Source organism: Anabrus simplex, chromosome 3, assembly GCF_040414725.1.
Source record: "Anabrus simplex isolate iqAnaSimp1 chromosome 3, ASM4041472v1, whole genome shotgun sequence".
NCBI classification, from domain to species: Eukaryota; Metazoa; Arthropoda; class Insecta; order Orthoptera; family Tettigoniidae; genus Anabrus; species Anabrus simplex.
This window is the reverse complement of record NC_090267.1, coordinates 294323694-294340365: the sequence shown is the minus strand read 5'-3', so window position 1 is coordinate 294340365 and position 16672 is coordinate 294323694. Positions and strand designations below refer to the sequence as shown.

General features: G+C 41.0%; 1 protein-coding gene across 3 annotated transcripts in view; it reads right to left on the bottom strand.

Moving 5' to 3' along the window:
• LOC136866281 (uncharacterized) overlaps window positions 1–14904 on the bottom strand; it is a 230080-nt gene extending 215176 nt beyond the window's left edge. For 2 of the 3 annotated variants that reach the window (XM_067143103.2, XM_067143104.2), the window contains exon 1: window positions 14387–14904. In XM_067143103.2, coding sequence (XP_066999204.1) covers window positions 14387–14454 — 68 coding nt within the window. In that variant the 5' untranslated portion in view covers window positions 14455–14904. Of the gene's footprint in view, window positions 1–10103; window positions 10260–14386 lie in introns of those variants that run through there. The other variant, XM_067143105.2, reaches the window with a different exon arrangement.
• Between the last annotated feature and the right edge of the window lie 1768 nt (window positions 14905–16672).

Here is a 16672-nt window from a genome sequence, read left to right as displayed (position 1 = left end):
GTATTATCTCCTTTCCTGATAACCCAGAATGTATTATCTGAGATCTAAGATAGATGTATTTATTGACAACTTCAAATTGATCAGTCCGGTTTATTTCTGGATGATCGTTATTTTGCCTGAGCATGATGATTATTTTCGTTTTCGAGGTGTTCATTTCTAAACCAAGTTCTTGCTTCTCCTTTTCAATTAACTGAATGAGTTAAAATAATTATTCTTGACTGTGTGCTAAAGAAGCTGTATCGTCAGCAAAGCGCAAATTGTAAATATTTTGGTCATTAACTGAAACACTTCCTTCGCGTCTGTCCAGAGCTTTCCTAAAGATGTACTCTTCATATATGCTGGGGAGTTGAGGCGAAAGTATAAAACCCTGTCTAACTTGTTCTGGGTGAATCTCCTTTGATAAAGCCTGGATCACTCTCACCGATCCTGTAGTTTGCTTATACAATTCAACTATCGGCGATATGAGGTGATTTGGCTCACCCATTACCATTAACACTTGCGATAGATAATGCCACTTTACTTTGTCAAAGGCTTTCCAATAGTCGATAAGCTAATACAAACGAAGCCTATAATGAAGAAGAAAATTCTCTCGACTTCTCTATCAACTGTCGTATGTTTAGCAGGTGTTCTCCAGTACCTCTTCCCTTTATGAACCCCACTTGTTCAGGAGGTAGTTCCAACTGCAAGTACAGTAGTCTCTCTGTAATAACGTGGAGCGTTACCTTTTGTTTATTTACACTTCCCTATCTTTTCCAGTTATCTGGAGCCATATTTGATAGGCCTTCCTTTTACGTTAGACCACTAGCACAAAAAAAAAATTGAATTTATCTGGACAGTTCTTATTGTTCAGTTGATTTAATTTAGTCGAGTGACAGTGAGTGCATCACCAGATATCTTTAACATGTCAACAACAATAACTTTTGATCATTAATGAACGTAAGTTTTCGTGGCTCATTGTATTAACATAAAGGAATAAATGGACTGGATTAAAGCCACTATATATATATATATATATATATATATATTTATTAATAATAAAGCCAAGCTTTCAGCCAAATCGCATTGGCCTTCATCAGGGCATGTGAAGTGGTGGTTGGGAGGGAAGTTACTGATGCACCGCCCTCTGTCGACAGTTTGAGTGCGTCCCGCTGTGCCATGGTGGTGTTATGTATGCATTTCTGCAGTACAGGTCTCCATGTATTTGATAACTTGAAGCCGTCTTCCCTGTTGATGTTATTTGGGCGCAGCTCTATCTATATGGCTTCCCTCACAAGACGAGCATAGAAGTCTTTTACAGGCGCGATGACCTTCGCCTGGTCAAAGAGGATTTCATGGTCTGTACTGTAGACATGTTCTGCTATGGCAGACTGGATTATAGCGTTCTTCGTGGAGGATGAAAGAGCGACATTCTTTACCGATCTGATCCTCCACGGAGAACGCTATAAGCCAGTCTGCCATAGCAGAACATGTCTACGGTACAGACCATGAAATCCTCTTTGACCAGGCGAAGGTCATCGCGCCTGTAAAAGACTTCTATGCTCGTCTTGTGAGGGAAGCCATAGAGATAGAGCTGTGCCCAAATAACATCAACAGGGAAGACGGCTTCAAGTTATCAAATACATGGAGACCTGTACTGCAGAAAAACATGCATAACACCACCATGGCACAGCGGGACGCACTCAAACTGTCGACAGAGGGCGGTGCATCAGTAACTTCCCTCCCAACCACCACAGCACAGCGCCACGATCCTTGAGTCCAGTTAGTGGGGTAGGCCGTGGATAGTACGGGCATGACTTCCATGTTCCTTCAGATAATTTCTTTGCTCACTGTCGGAGGCAAAACTTCACATGCCCTGATGAAGGCCAATACAATTTGGCTGAAAGCTTGGCTTTATTATTAATAAATATATATATATAGTGGCTTTAATCCAGTTCATTTATTCCTTTATGTTAACTTTTGATCATACTTAAAATTTAGAACCTCACTCCGGATCGAAACCAGGAACTTGGAACTCTATCACTCATCCGTGATACTCAGTATTATAGATGAATTCAACTGCGATGGAATGGCAGAATCGAGCTGCCAAAAAATGGCGCGAAGGCACTTTTAAAAATCTCTGTTACGGTCGGGGATCATAAAAAGGCTTCTCTTTTCGAGATGATAACACTTTACCCACTGAACTACCGCATCTCTCACACGAGTGATATATGACAACAAATTGCCTCTACTAGTACGTTATAGTATATAGTCCAATGATAAAGAACAGTAAAGATTTCCTCCACCAGAATACTTCTCCAGGAAGTAAAGCCTGGTGCTTACATCAACAACTCACTCCGAGTGAGAGACATATGTTTTCATCAACTCTAGGATGGGAGAGAACTAAGACTGGGAAGGTAGCACCAATGGTCTTAATTAAGATTTGCCTGGTGTGAAAATGAGTAAATTATTGTCCACAATGGGATTCAAACCCTTCGACTTTAGAATGCAGGCTTACAGCTATAAGACCCGTATCGCGCAAACAACATAAAATCATTGATATTATCATTAGATTTTACGGGGCCGTTATTAGGGCAGTGGCTTAGTTGCTGGCATTCTATCCGGAGGGCGAGGTTCGAATTCCGGTCGATCCAGGGTTAGAATTTTCACCTGATAAATCACCTGGTGTCACGAAGCACCTTAACCACTGGGGAAAACCAAAATGTGCCTGGATGGTTCCGGCGACCCTAGAAATATCTGGGATAAGCTGAAGAAAGCTTTATTATTGGATTTTAGGTCTCACTACCTACTTTCGGGGTTTCCGGAGACGATGAGATGACAGAAATTTGTCCTACAGCTGTTCTTTTGCGTGTTGGTAAATCTAATAAAACGAAGCTGGCGTATTTGAACACCTTCATTTACCACCGTACTGAGCGAGGATCGGATTCATCAAATTGTGCTCAGAAGGTCAGCGCTACTAGTCTAGTTACCTTGGTCAGCACTTCTACTTTCTGAACTGCTCAGCACGGCAAAAAAACAAAAAACAAACAAAAACCAACAATTATATTACTGTCACGAACAACGTAAAATCTCCGGAATTATATAATTTTTCAGTTCCTGTACCTCACGTTATGATACTTCTAAAAGTATATATTATACAGTTTCGCTTTTCTATGTAATTGGCTAGTCTTTCCCATTTGATCCTCAAAATTTAAAGTAATATCTATTTTGAATGTTACACTTACGACTCTGGGTTTACACATTTCACTGCAGTACTTTCTACTAGCCAGTCGTGACCACCAGCGAACGAATGAATGAATGAATGAATGGAAGAAAGCTTAGGTGAAATGGAATGAGTCTGCAAGAACCCTGCTAAAATTTACAATGTCACCTGACGCCGTCAAGGGACTGCAATTCGTGAAAGTAGGTATAAGCTAAGTTCGGGTGTAAAGCAGTCATAAAGAGGAGAATATCATTCGTAATTACGAGTGAATTTATTTATTAAGATATGCGACTCATAACTAATTACTAGTAGGGCAAACTTTTCGCTGAATTCGTAATTTCTAGGGTCTTTCACGTAAACAAACGCTCCTGTACACGCATGTGCCGTGTTGAGTGGTTCAGAGCCCGAGTTGTTGGGCTCGATACCGATACAGTCCGCTAGTATTTCGAAGTGTTCAACTACGCCAATTTCGTATCGGTAGGTTTACTGCACGTAAAATAATTCCTGTCGGAACAAAATTCGGTTTTAGTCGCTACGACTCAGACAGGACATAATGGTGACGATGGGATACGAAAGGGCTAGGATTGGGAAGAAGCGAGTGTCCGTGACCTTAATTAAGGTCTGAAGATGGGAAACTACGGAAAGCCATCTTCAGGGCTGCCGACAGTGGAGTTCGAACCCAATATCTCCCGAATGAAAATTCACAGTTACGCAGACTCTCACTCGGTATTATTATTATTATTATTATTATTATTATTATTATTATTATTATTATTATTATTATTGTGGATCAGCGGTAGAGTGTCACCACACGGAGTCCAAGACTGCGGGTTCGAACCAGGCAGAGACAGATTTATGAAGGGCGGAATACACTCCATGTCGTACGATGTCTACACGTGAGAGATCTCCGGAGACACACTTAGTGTTTACCCGACAAAATTAATTAAAATCAAGCCATAGGTCACCCAAATAGAATCCTAGTTTCTTTGCCACCTCGAAGCAGAGCAAGAAACGTTGAAATTGTCAAGGCTGCCTACACTGCGCCAAATCAAAATGCGTGCATGTCGTAGCTGAACCAATAGGCCTAGATTATTATTATTATTATTATTATTATTATTATTATTATTATTATTATTATTATTAACTTAGTGTTTTAAGATAATTCATACACACTATAATAAATAATAATTCTATTTGCTTTACGTCCTACTAACTACTTTTACGGTTTTCGGAGACGCCGTGGTGCCGGAATTTAGTCCCGCAGGAGTTCTTTTACGTGCCAGTAAATCTACCGACACGAGGCTGTCATATTTGAGAACCTTCAAAAACCACCGGACTGAGCCAGGATCGAACCTGCCAACTTGGGGTCAGATGACCAGCGTCTCAACCGTCTGAGCCACTCAGCCCGGCAATTCATACAAACTAAATAGATTAAAATTATTATACGACCTTATGATAAGCTGTTTAGTCGAATGTCTATTACTTCTAAACGATGGGCTTAAATCTGATGTTGTAAATCCTTAGGGGCCGCGATGTAGGGACATTGCCCTCTTACAAAAGCGGTCATGGTTCAAATCCCGGCTAATGTACGAGAGGTTTTCAAAATGAAGGGTCATGGCTCCGTGATAAGGATTCAACGGTATTCAAGCGGTCCTGTGGCTAAAACGACAATAGTAACAGTTATATGAAACTAAAACTTTTGTTAATCCTTAAAAATCGATTGGAATGGCTTCACGGTTAGAGGCGTGTAGCTGTTTGCTTGCATTCAGGCAGTAGTAGGTTCGAACCCCTCTGTCGGCAGCCCTGAAGATGGTCTTCCGTGGTTCCCCATTTTCACACAAGGCTAATGCTAGGACCCTACCTTCATCAAAGTCGTTTCCTTATCATTTCTAGTTATGTCCTGTCACTACAAGACATGCATGAGTCGGTGCAACATAAAACCAAAGAATAACCTTAAAAGAACTCTCTTCTGAACTGGAAGTGGGATACAGTTTCTTAATAACGAGATTGTCAGCGGTTTGTGTTAATTATCAACCATAACTTAATTGTTCAATATATCTCTTACCAAGCAAGTTAGCCACGCGGTTTGGGCCACGTATCTGTGAGCTTGCATTCGGGAGATCGTAGGTTTGAACCTCTCGGTCAGCAGCCCGTAAAATGGTTTTTCGTGCTTTTCCATTTTCACAGCAGGAAAATGCAGGCCAGGGCCGCTATCTGCCCAATCGTAGCTCTTTCCTATCCCATCGTCACGCCATAAACCATGTCTGCGTCAGTGCCACGTAAAACAAATAGTAAAAATAAAATAAATACACTCTTACACAAAACTTCATGTTTATCTCAGGCCGTACAATTAATAAAGGACGTTATTTCACAGGTTTATCAATTTTTTACCCACGTTATTTGGAAGAGCACGGAAATGGCTTCCTGTAGGCAATGAAATGTTTACGAACGTTAACGTTACACATGTTAACGTCATAATACAGTAGTATGGAGAATTAATCACTGGCCTTGACGTTTCCTCCTAGCTTTTTTGGTGTAGATCAATATGGTAATGTAAAGAATGACACACACTCACGTACTATAGGTACGCAAGCCGCGGTATAGGAACGTTTGTTATCACGAAGAGGTTCATAGTTGCAAGTGTAAGGTTATGACATTGAGAGAGTACGGAAACACAACACGCAAATGGCGCTTCAGCAAAGCGAAACACGAAAGCAGAATAAATAAGCAGCAGGAAAGTATGTATTCAGTTACGTCATTTGTTCGTAAATTAACTTGAGAGGTGCGATACGCACTAAAGACCAGTTCGTATGTCAATCAATCAATCAATCAATCAATCAATCAATCAATCAATCAATCAATCAATCAATCAATCAATCAATCAATCAATCAATCAATCAATCAATCAATCAATCAATCAATCAATCAATCAATCATCTGCGCTTAGGGATGTCACCCAGGTAGTAGATGTTAGTAGCATCACTTCTTTTGAAAGCTACCATGGATCATAGCTTCTAAAACCTTTAAAAATTAAATAGGCCCTATGTTTAATAATATTGGCATGATCTATATTCCTTTGTCTTTTTTTTTCTATTTGCTTTACGTCGCACAGATAGGTCTTATGGCGACGATGGGACAGAAAAGGGCTAGGAGTGAGGAGTAAGTGGCCGTGGCCTTAATTAAGGTACAGCTCCAGCATTTGCCTGGTGTGAAAATGGGAAACTACGGAAAACCATTTTCAGGGCTGCCGACAGTGGGGTTCGAACCATTCTTTTGTCTAATAATAATAATAATAATAATAATAATAATAATAATAATAATAATAATAATAATAATAATAATGACAAAAACAAACCGATCGAACTACTAATAAAAGTGGGAGGTCGGGATTCGGCCTGGAGGCATCATTCGTGATAAAAAGAATACATTACCCGGAATAAAGAAGTACCAAAATACATGGAAACAAAATATGGTAAAATCGAATAATGAATCAAACGATTTAACCTGGATGAAACAGTCAAAGAAAGCAGAATCGAAACAAAAGCCGAATAAGTTAGATCCCAGAAAATTGAAACAGCATATCTAAAAAACCAAACCCCATGGCACTACAGCCGTTGAAGGGCCTGGGCCTACCAAGCGACCGGTGCTCAGCCCGAAGGCCTTCAGATTACGAGGTGTCGTGTGGTCACCACGACGAATCGTCTCGGCCGTTATTCTTGGCTTTAGAGACCGGGAAACAGCATATCACCTCGCCAAAAATATCAACAACAAATGCTCCATTTCCAAATTTACAAAACTAAAACAATACGGTCGTTAAATCAGAATGTCTCTGTGGATTGGAAACACGAATTTTGAACAGCGGATAATACACCGAAAACACTGACAGAAAGGAACGCAAAATTGTAAGGAAAATTCTAGGTCTTGAGCTCACAGGTGAGTATTACACACTAGAAACCAGCATCAAATCAAACAGTACACAGCCAATCACAGTGACATAAGAAAACGCAGATCAAAGTAAAAATTGATACAATGAAATGGGTCAGTGACCTTAAATGAGCAGGAATCTCACAAGAAGACATCCAAAATAGAGAGCTATTTTGATCCGAAATTCACAGATAGCAACTTGACCAAGAGGACAAACAGAAGACAACGACCAAGAGAAGTTGAAGCTGAGAGAAAAGAAGTCCACAGCAAGAATGGAAACAAAAGCAAAATAAACATGAAGGAAGGCGAAAATTTCCTCTTTCCGAAGTTCAAAATGGGCTTAATCCCAACAAATTATAGTACAGCATTCCCTAACTGAGGATGGTCTTTATGGACCACTGTCTTTTCATCTTTCCGTCTTAACGGAAGTGAAATATTCAACCGTCAGTAGTCCTGCACCTGAAACAAAAAATAGATGTATTCGAAATGTCGCACATGCTACGAATTTCGTCAACAGAATGTAGAATTAACTGCTAGTCGAGTGATGACCAAACTGCAGTTATTTGTTCGCGTTGCTCGTATAGGAGGAGGAAAAAATGGAAAATCTTATGATCTTCGGCCATGTTACTGGAGAAAAGAGCTCGGAGAAGAGCTCTTACGATGGAGTGATGCGATAAAGAGTATCACTGGCCGTCCAGTAAGTTCTGTTTAAATAACCCCCAAACCTAGACCCATGGCGCAACAGCCCCGAAGGGACGTGGCCTACAAAGCGAACGCTGCTCATCGCGTAGGCCTGCAGTTTAGGAGGTCTCCTGTTGTCACGACGGATCCTCTCGGCCGTTACTCTTGGCTTTCTAGACCGGGATCACCATCTCACCGTCAGATAGCTCCTGAATTGTAATAACGGAGGCTGAGTAGACCTCGAATCAGCCCTCAGGTCCAGGTAAAAATCCCTGACCTGTCTGGGAATCGAACCCGGGGCCTCCGAATAAGAGGCAGGCACGCTACCCCTAACGCTAAGTGTCGTGGAATACCCCGCTCAGAAATGAGCAAATGGCCGAGAGTAGAAAACTGACAAACGATTGTGCACCTACATAAAAGAAAATGTTCTTTGCAGTGACGATATTATATGCTTAGTACATTCAATTCACCATCAAAGATGCTGTGGTATTCAATATGTCTGACTTGTTGGATGAATGATCAGCGTACTGGCCTTCGGCTCAGAGGGTCTCGGGTTCGATTCCCAGCCATGTCGGGGATTTTAACCTTCATTGGTTAATTCTAATGGCCCGGGGGCTGGGTGCTTGTGCTGTCCTCAACATCCCTGCAACTTACACGCAACACACAACACTATGCTCCACCACAATAACACGCAGTTCCCTACGAATGGCAGATGCCGCCCTCCTTAATCGGAGGGTCTACCTCGCAAGGGCTGAACTCGGCTAGAAATAGCCACACGAAACTTTTAAACTTTTAATATGACAAAGCGTTGGGTAATTGGCTGCCCCTGAAATGATTTTTTTCGTGATTTTTTCCTTTTCATCACCATGTTAGTGATGGAATGGAAGGTCCTTTCCTAAGCATTAGCAAATATTGATTGTGTGAACAGACTACCCAGTAACACAATAATAATGTTATTGGCTTTACGTCCCACTAACACTTTTACGGTTTTCGGAGGCCAGTAACACATGCTATCTTTATATAGAACATATACGCAGTAAATACACGAGGCTATCGACTGCAGCCCTGGCATAATTTAACAAAGGAGATGTTCGATACATTTCCAAATTCTTTGAAATTAAGAAAATACTAGGTAAACAACTCATAGGCAATTTTCCACCTGTGCGACTCCCTAAATGCTGATCAGTAGTGATTGTGGTAGTCTTCAACGATACAACAAAAATATCGTCCAGAACAACTTCCACGTGAAATGCACTCTGCACCGTATTCGTTCATGAATTGAGTTGTAGGTGTGCGGTTCTCTAAACATATTTTTATGTTATCGGCATGGTTGTACTTTTAGTCGAATATCACGGTGTAAGAGAGGACCGTGAGTTCTAACTTCACCACTGTTTCTCATTTTCACACCAGGCAAATGCTGGGGCTGTACCTTAATTAAGGCCACGGCCGCTACCTTCCCATTCCTAGGCCTTTCCTGTCCCATCGTCGCCATAGGACCTACCTGTGTCGGTGCGATGTAAAGCAACTAGCAAAACTTCACCACTACTGAAGACAAATAAATACAGACAGAGTGTGAAGCAGGCACATTCTAGGATAAAACTTTATTTCACATTACGAAGCTCTTGTTTTTCCTCCGATCCTGTTTCCATTTAATCATATGTTTGCCCACAAGCCGTTTCTATTTTAATTTATGAACTTCTTACATTGTAATTCGCATAGTTAAATACATCAGAATTTCACAAGCGATTACACTATAATTTGTCGTGTATAAAATCTGTGCTGGACAAATGAAAATTGATAATACGTAGGACCGGATAGTAGGGAGTATACTGTACGTACTGAACATTCGTGAACAAAGTACGGAAAATTACGCAGAAAACCACTTGTAGGATAGCCAATTAGTCGCCGTAACAGGTATTCAAATGAAGAAACAAAGAAATGCATTGCATTAACACTTCTGACCTGAAATTATTTAAAGAAATCTTAACAGAGACATGCAGATACATTGGGAGAAATGAGTTGCGTGTAAAGATGATTTATCGCTTCCCCATGTAGAACTTCTGTTTTAAGAACTGATATTGGTAACCGAAAAAGCTGAAGCTCACGCTGAAGGATGCTGGAAGTTTGAGAATTTAAGGACCGAAATTCCCGGTGTTCTGAGCAGTAGTGAACTATTAACTAATTTTTCACTATTTTACGGCTAAAATATTAAAAAAGTAACACTCCGTTTCTTCAAGACCAATTCACTTTTAATTCAGGAACATTTACTCTACGGTATGAACATTCTGAAGTAACTTACGAGAATTTGACTTCTTCGTCGTAGGAGAACCATTGCCGCCTGTTAGCATATGATGGAGTGGTGGCAGTGACACTTTGGCCCCCCGTGGCTAAGGATGAGGTAGGAGCTTTGCGGACGCGAACTGATTATTACAAGCTCTGCCGTAATACTGAAGGCTATCTGGGCTCTCCCCAGCCAAGCTGAGGCGCTACAGTTTAAAATACCACCGGAAGGCTGAAGTAGGTACTGTTCATTACCGTTCTTTTAAACAGGCGCTATTAGTTCATCCTACAACATGCATCTTTATGATCTATTTTCTGAGTTAGTATGTGTATTTAGTATGTTCAATACTGTGTCTAAGGGTGTCCTGTAAAGACAGTTCGGATCACAGAATCAGTTAATTACGGTATACGTTTTCCACAGCTTACCTACAATACTTTGTTCAAGATAATGCAGTTGTAGGGCTGAAAACTACGTAAGTCCATGTATCGTTCCCCAGAAGCAGAAAATAGAACATTTTTAATAATATCATTAACGTGCAGAAATACACAGATATATCCAACATGCCCAACCATTAATCAAACAGGGTACATTTATAATTTATGCGAAGGCTGGTAAAAAAGTGTTCTTTTGTTTTTCAAATTAACTATTGTGCTCTTGTCATAATAATAATAATAATAATAATAATAATAATAATAATAATAATAATTACTACAGTTTATTTCAGTTATTATAGGGTAGCTGGAGTCACGCTGACCAATTTTTGGTTTTATCCGGAGGTTTAAGACCAGATGCCTCTTGATACCACATGGATTTATAGATTTTCAGGTGAATATTCTAACATACAATTTAATGAGTTTCGAACCTCGCTCATTCAGGTATAAAGCCAGCAGCTAATTACGCTAATAATAATAATAATAATAATAATAATAATAATAATAATAATAATAATAATAATAATAATAATAATAAAATAATAATAATTGTCAGTGCTAGTGATTATCATTTTAAAGAGTAAGGACATCTGGGCAACAATTTTCTCATAACACCAAACAGCAGAAGACATGGAAGAGGTTCGAAGATTGAGGGTATCGATAAAAGGAAAGGAAGTGACGAGAAAGGCGTGAAAATTAAAGACAACCTAGGCCTCGTAAACGTAATACCTTCGGGGCAGGAAGAGAACATGAGAGGACCTAGTGAGTTTGAGAAGGGAAGATAAAAGTGAAGAGTCTGGCAAAAATAAGTGGAAGCAATGATAGACTCAGGTTAGGGCCCTGTGGTCGCTAACCCAAACACCAAAATTGAGAGCTCCTAGGGATATTTTAACCACAGTCAGTAATCAGCCAGAAGTCATCCTTAATGTTACTGGCGCCGGGCGGAGTGGCTCAGACGGTTAAGGCGCTGGCCTTCTTGCCCCAACTTGGCAGGTTCGATCCTGGCTCAGTCCGGTGGTATTTGAAGGTGCTCAAATACGTCAGACTCGTGTCGGTAGATTTACTGGCACGTAAAAGAACTCCTGCGGGACTAAATTCCGGCACCTCGGCGTCTCCGAAAACCGTAAAAGAGTAGTTAGTGGGGCGTGAAACAAATAACATTATTATTAATGTTACTGGCTTTACTTTCCACTAACTACTGTTCCGGGTTTCGGAGACGCCGAGGTGCCGGAGTTTAGTCCCGCAGGAGTTCTTTTGCGTGCCAGTAAATCTACCGACACGAGGCTGACGTATTTGAGCACCTTCAAATACCGCCGGTCTGAGCCAGGATCGAACCTGCCAAGTTGGAGTCAGAAGGCCAGCGCCTCAACCGTCTGAGCCATTAAGCCCGGCAAAAGTCACCCTTGAAATATGGTGTTCTAAGTTTCTAGTAAATGTAATTGCATAATTTTAACCCATATAAGTACTCTCAAATGCCAACTGAATGCATCTAGCAACCTCATGCACACAGGTGATGAGCGCTCACCCAACTTCCGCATCAAGTACGGAATCTATATATATATAGGCCTAACCAATAAAAACAACTAGAATTGAGGACAAAATTGTGCAACTTAAGTCTACTTAACTTTGGAGTGAAAGAATGGAAAAGTTACTGGATGCACAGAAAGATCATGGAACATAAAATCGAAAGGAAAACGAAAATTATGGGTTTTATGGAATTTGGATATAATGGCAAATATTCCCTTGTATTACGTTTTTGAAAGTCTGTCTAATGCCCTGTATAGTTGTGGTATATGTACTTTTAATTTAACGGGGCTAGGTTCGGGAAGAACGTGATCCTGGCTCGTATGGTGGGGTACCTTCAGGCATTAACATTTATATACGATAGCAATTAAAACTGAGCTTCTGGTAGAGGTGGGGAGTTAGAGAGTGGGCTAACAGACTAGCGTGAGATGTAACTGATCATGAACCGTAACTATCCTTCAACGTTGACGACCTTCTTAAGTAACGTCCAATTTAGAGAGCAGTATGGTGAAGAGACACTCTTAGCCCTTCTTAGCCTTTGTTTACTTAAGACAGGGAATTCTGTTGTTGGGCCGTGTTACCTTTCCTATAGCTCATGCGGACAAACCTTGAATTTGTAACATTTTGGATAAATAATGAATTCATCATACCGGAAAAGTGTTTACTAGAATTCGACGAAAGAATCACATACTGTACGTTGAATTTACGACTCCTGCTTCTTGAAAGTTTGAAGTCCTCATGAACTTTCCTCAAGAAGTGTTCACATATTATTTAAATATCTACTTATTTCTTTCTTTCTTTCTTTCTTAATACGTTTACCCCCCAGGGTTCGTTTTTCCCTCGGACTTAGCAAGGGATCCTACATCTACCGCCTCAAGGGCAGTGTCCTGGAGCGTGAGATTTGGGTCGAGGGATACAACTGGGGAGAAGGACCAGTACATCGCCCAGGTGGCGTCACGTACTATGCTGAACCGTAACTATCCCTTAAATATTTCAACATACGGAAAGTTTTTGTTTACTAATCACTGAGTGGTGATAAACCCCACATATTTATATTAGAACCAGTTGTTAAGAAACTAGGGTGTGGGGGATGGGAAGATTGGCAGGGACAGACAAGGAAGAGGGAAAGAAGCGTTCGTGGCCTTAAGTTAGGTACCATCCCGGCATTTACCTGGAGGAGAAGTAGGAAACCACGGAAAACCACTTCGAGGACGACTGAGGTGGGAATCGAACCTCCTCTACTCGGTTGACCTCTCGAGGCTAAGTGGACCCCGTTCCATCCCGCGTACCACTTTTCAAATTTCGTGGCAGAGCCGGAAATCGAACTCGAGCCTCCAGGGGTGGCAGCTAATCACACTAACCACTACACCCCAGAGGCGGACTTAAATAGTTTACTACAGTCGAAAAGTGTTTGTTTACTAATCACTGAGTGGTGATAAACCTCGCATATTTATATTAGAACCAATTGTAAAAACTAGGGTGTGGGGGTAGCGTGGTTAGCGCAATGATTAGCTGCTGGCTTTCCTACCGAAAGGACGAGGTTCGAATCTCGATTCTGGTTTGGAATTTCTACGTGAATAATCACGTGATGCCAGGAAGGGCATCTGAGCTCCAGCTCCAGCGGCCCCAGAATTCACTTAAAGTGACGTTGTTTGATGAAATGTGTTATTACAAAGCCCGTAACTCGGGATATAAAAAGAAAGGTAAAGTCACAGATATAATTCAAGACGCTCTCCAAAAACGCCCTAAAAGAGTCTCGAACCTTTCGCTTTGTCTTCCGCATACACCCTAGGCAAGTAAGATAACGTGCTCTTAGAGGGTGCAGGCTCGCATTCTGTTAGAACACGATAAGTGGAAGATGAACTACAGAACTATCGAAATTCATCGCTATTATTGGTCATTAATGATTTTCTGTGATTTTTCTGTAAGTCCAGTATAAAACATAGCAGACTTAATTTCTAATTTATTAGTAGTTTAAATTTGTTTAGAAGGAAGCCATTCTTTTTTCGTGTTCCTTTTATAGATATGTTTCAATATTCGAAGTGTTACAATTTGTGTTTAGACAGACTGAAAAAATCGAAGTTATTTTAAGTTAAAATTAATCTTATTTGCTTTCAATAACTACAGTAATACCAATGCCAGGTAAATTCGCTATTAGGTTTTAACAACAGGAAATAATGAACACACTGCAGTTCTCTTTGAACTGTCTGAATTCACGGCACTGTTCTTGAAGAAGGCATAGTAGTATCTGAATGTGTTGATTTAATATGAGATTGTTTTCTGTATTTGCCATTCTATAAGAAATTAAGACTATAAAATATTTCTAGGTGCAAAAATGTTACTTACCAACAGCTCCGCTTGGTATCAAAGATGGTACTGGGTTTCCCCTTTGGATAGACGCTGTCAAATTTCATTGTTAAGAGTCAATGGTTCACACTACACACAAGAACAATGATGACATTTCCTTCAGGTACACACACGTCACTAAGTTTTTCGATGAAGATGATGGACTGTTTTTAATATATTTCCAAGTATAAAGTATTTTCGTTTGTCTTATTAGTTATAATTTGAATTTCACTTCAAAGAAAAAATATTTTGAAATGTCGATGTAATACTGTGATTTAAATGCTTAAGAGAACTTTGAAAATTGAGTTTTCCTTTGGTATTAGCAGACTAGAAATATTATGCCTTGCATTCTAATCTAACCAAAATTCAGAGAAGACAACTAACGCGCAAAGCGTGGTACACACAGTGAAACTCTGGCTCTTCGTGCTGTGTGCATGAGCTGCAGTGCCGTGAATGAAGCGCCACTCCATTGACCCCACTATCACGACAGTCCGTCCGACACTGGTCGGTCCCCGCTGAAGGCAGTTCCTGGGCCACGCAGCGAGAGCAGCGCTCCACACGTCCACTGCGACACTCAAGCGCAGGCGGACGTCAACCCTAATGCCGTTACGCGTGTCACACTGACGAAGGGGCACACAGTTCCACTTGAATCTTAATTAGCCTACCGAAGTGATAGGCCGGACATTACTTCGTGTGTTTAGTTGCTCTATTGCTTTCAAAACAACTGCATTAATGCTAGCTATAATGGAAATGTATTCTTCAGTCCTTGCTCTTTCCCGTACATCTTCGCCTATGCTACCATGTGATCTCGACACTATCACTGGGAGTGGTCTTACGGTGACTGGGGTGACAAAAAGGCGGATGGATGAAACGTCGCAATTATGATTTTTATTTTGGTAGTCGTTTAATATTGCACTCATACATAGAACGTGTTTGGCGTCATAAGGATAGGAAGAACTAGGATTGGGAGGAAGGATGCAGAGTGGGTCGTAGCCCACAAGTCCTACGCCTCTGCATTCGGGAGACAGGACAGGGCTGGACCTCACGGCTGACCCCAACTGTCGGCTGTCCTGAGAATGGTTTTCCGTGGTTTTCCATTCTCCTTCACCAAGACGAATGCCGGGACAGTTCTTAGTATAGGCCACGGCCACCACCCCCTCACCTTCTCCGAACATCTCCTTCAACGTAAGAAATCTCCCGGCCTAACGTAGAGACCGAACATTCGTCCGGTGTGAAAATGGGAAACCACGCAAAACCATAGCCAGGATTGCCGACAGTGGAACTCGAGCCCATTATATCCCTTATATAATAATAATGTTATTGGCTTTACGTTCCACTAACTACTTTTTCGGTTTCCGGAGACACTAGGATGCCGGAATTTAGTGCCGAAGGAGTTCTTTTACGTTTCAAGAAATCTACCGACACGAGGCTGACCTATTTGAGCACTTTCAAAAACCAGTGGACTGAGTCAGGATCGAACCTGCCAAGTTGGGGTCAGAAGGCCAGCGCCTCAAACGTCTGAGCCGCTCAGCCCGGCATCGCACAGCCAATTCCCTCGGTAATCATGAATACGATCTGGGTATACAGATACTGAAAGGCACAACCATTTCTAAAAATATTTTGATGTAACATAAATATAAATGCCAGCCTTGTAGTGTGGAGGTAGTGTCCCTACTTCTCACCCAGAGGTTTCGGGTTCGATTCCCGATGAGTCCAAGAATTCAATTATGGATTGAAGAATATAAAGGGACACTCTCTGCCTCGTGAAGTAAGCGAGGAGCTGCAGCGGACCTGGTCACGAACGTTAAACAATACGGCTCAGAATTTGACGCTGGTCATGTGATACTCCAGAATCTGCAGGCCATCTGGATGGGCAGCAATCATTTGACAAGCCAAGATCCGTACTGGGCTGTATGCACCTGGGAAGGGTGGGTTTGGAAATAGTTACATTTATCAAGTTGGCCTACTGTTTGACCTATGACTGTTACAGTGATTGACCTTTCAGGAAGGACCTTATGATGAAGTATATTTGTCAACAAAGAAGTATGTGAAAGAATATTTCGTCTTGTTTGTGTACATCGCAATAATTTAAATGTTCGCTGTGCATCATTGTCGAATTAATCCAGAGTACAGAAAATGCAATCTACAGTATGATCTAAGACAAATAGACTGTAGGTATTTTCTAGTAAAGAATGCAGCTTAGGAAACACACATACCCTATTGTAAATTCGAAATATTTTTCAAAATATTGCAAAATGTGACATTTTCTTTCGTACATTTCTTTTA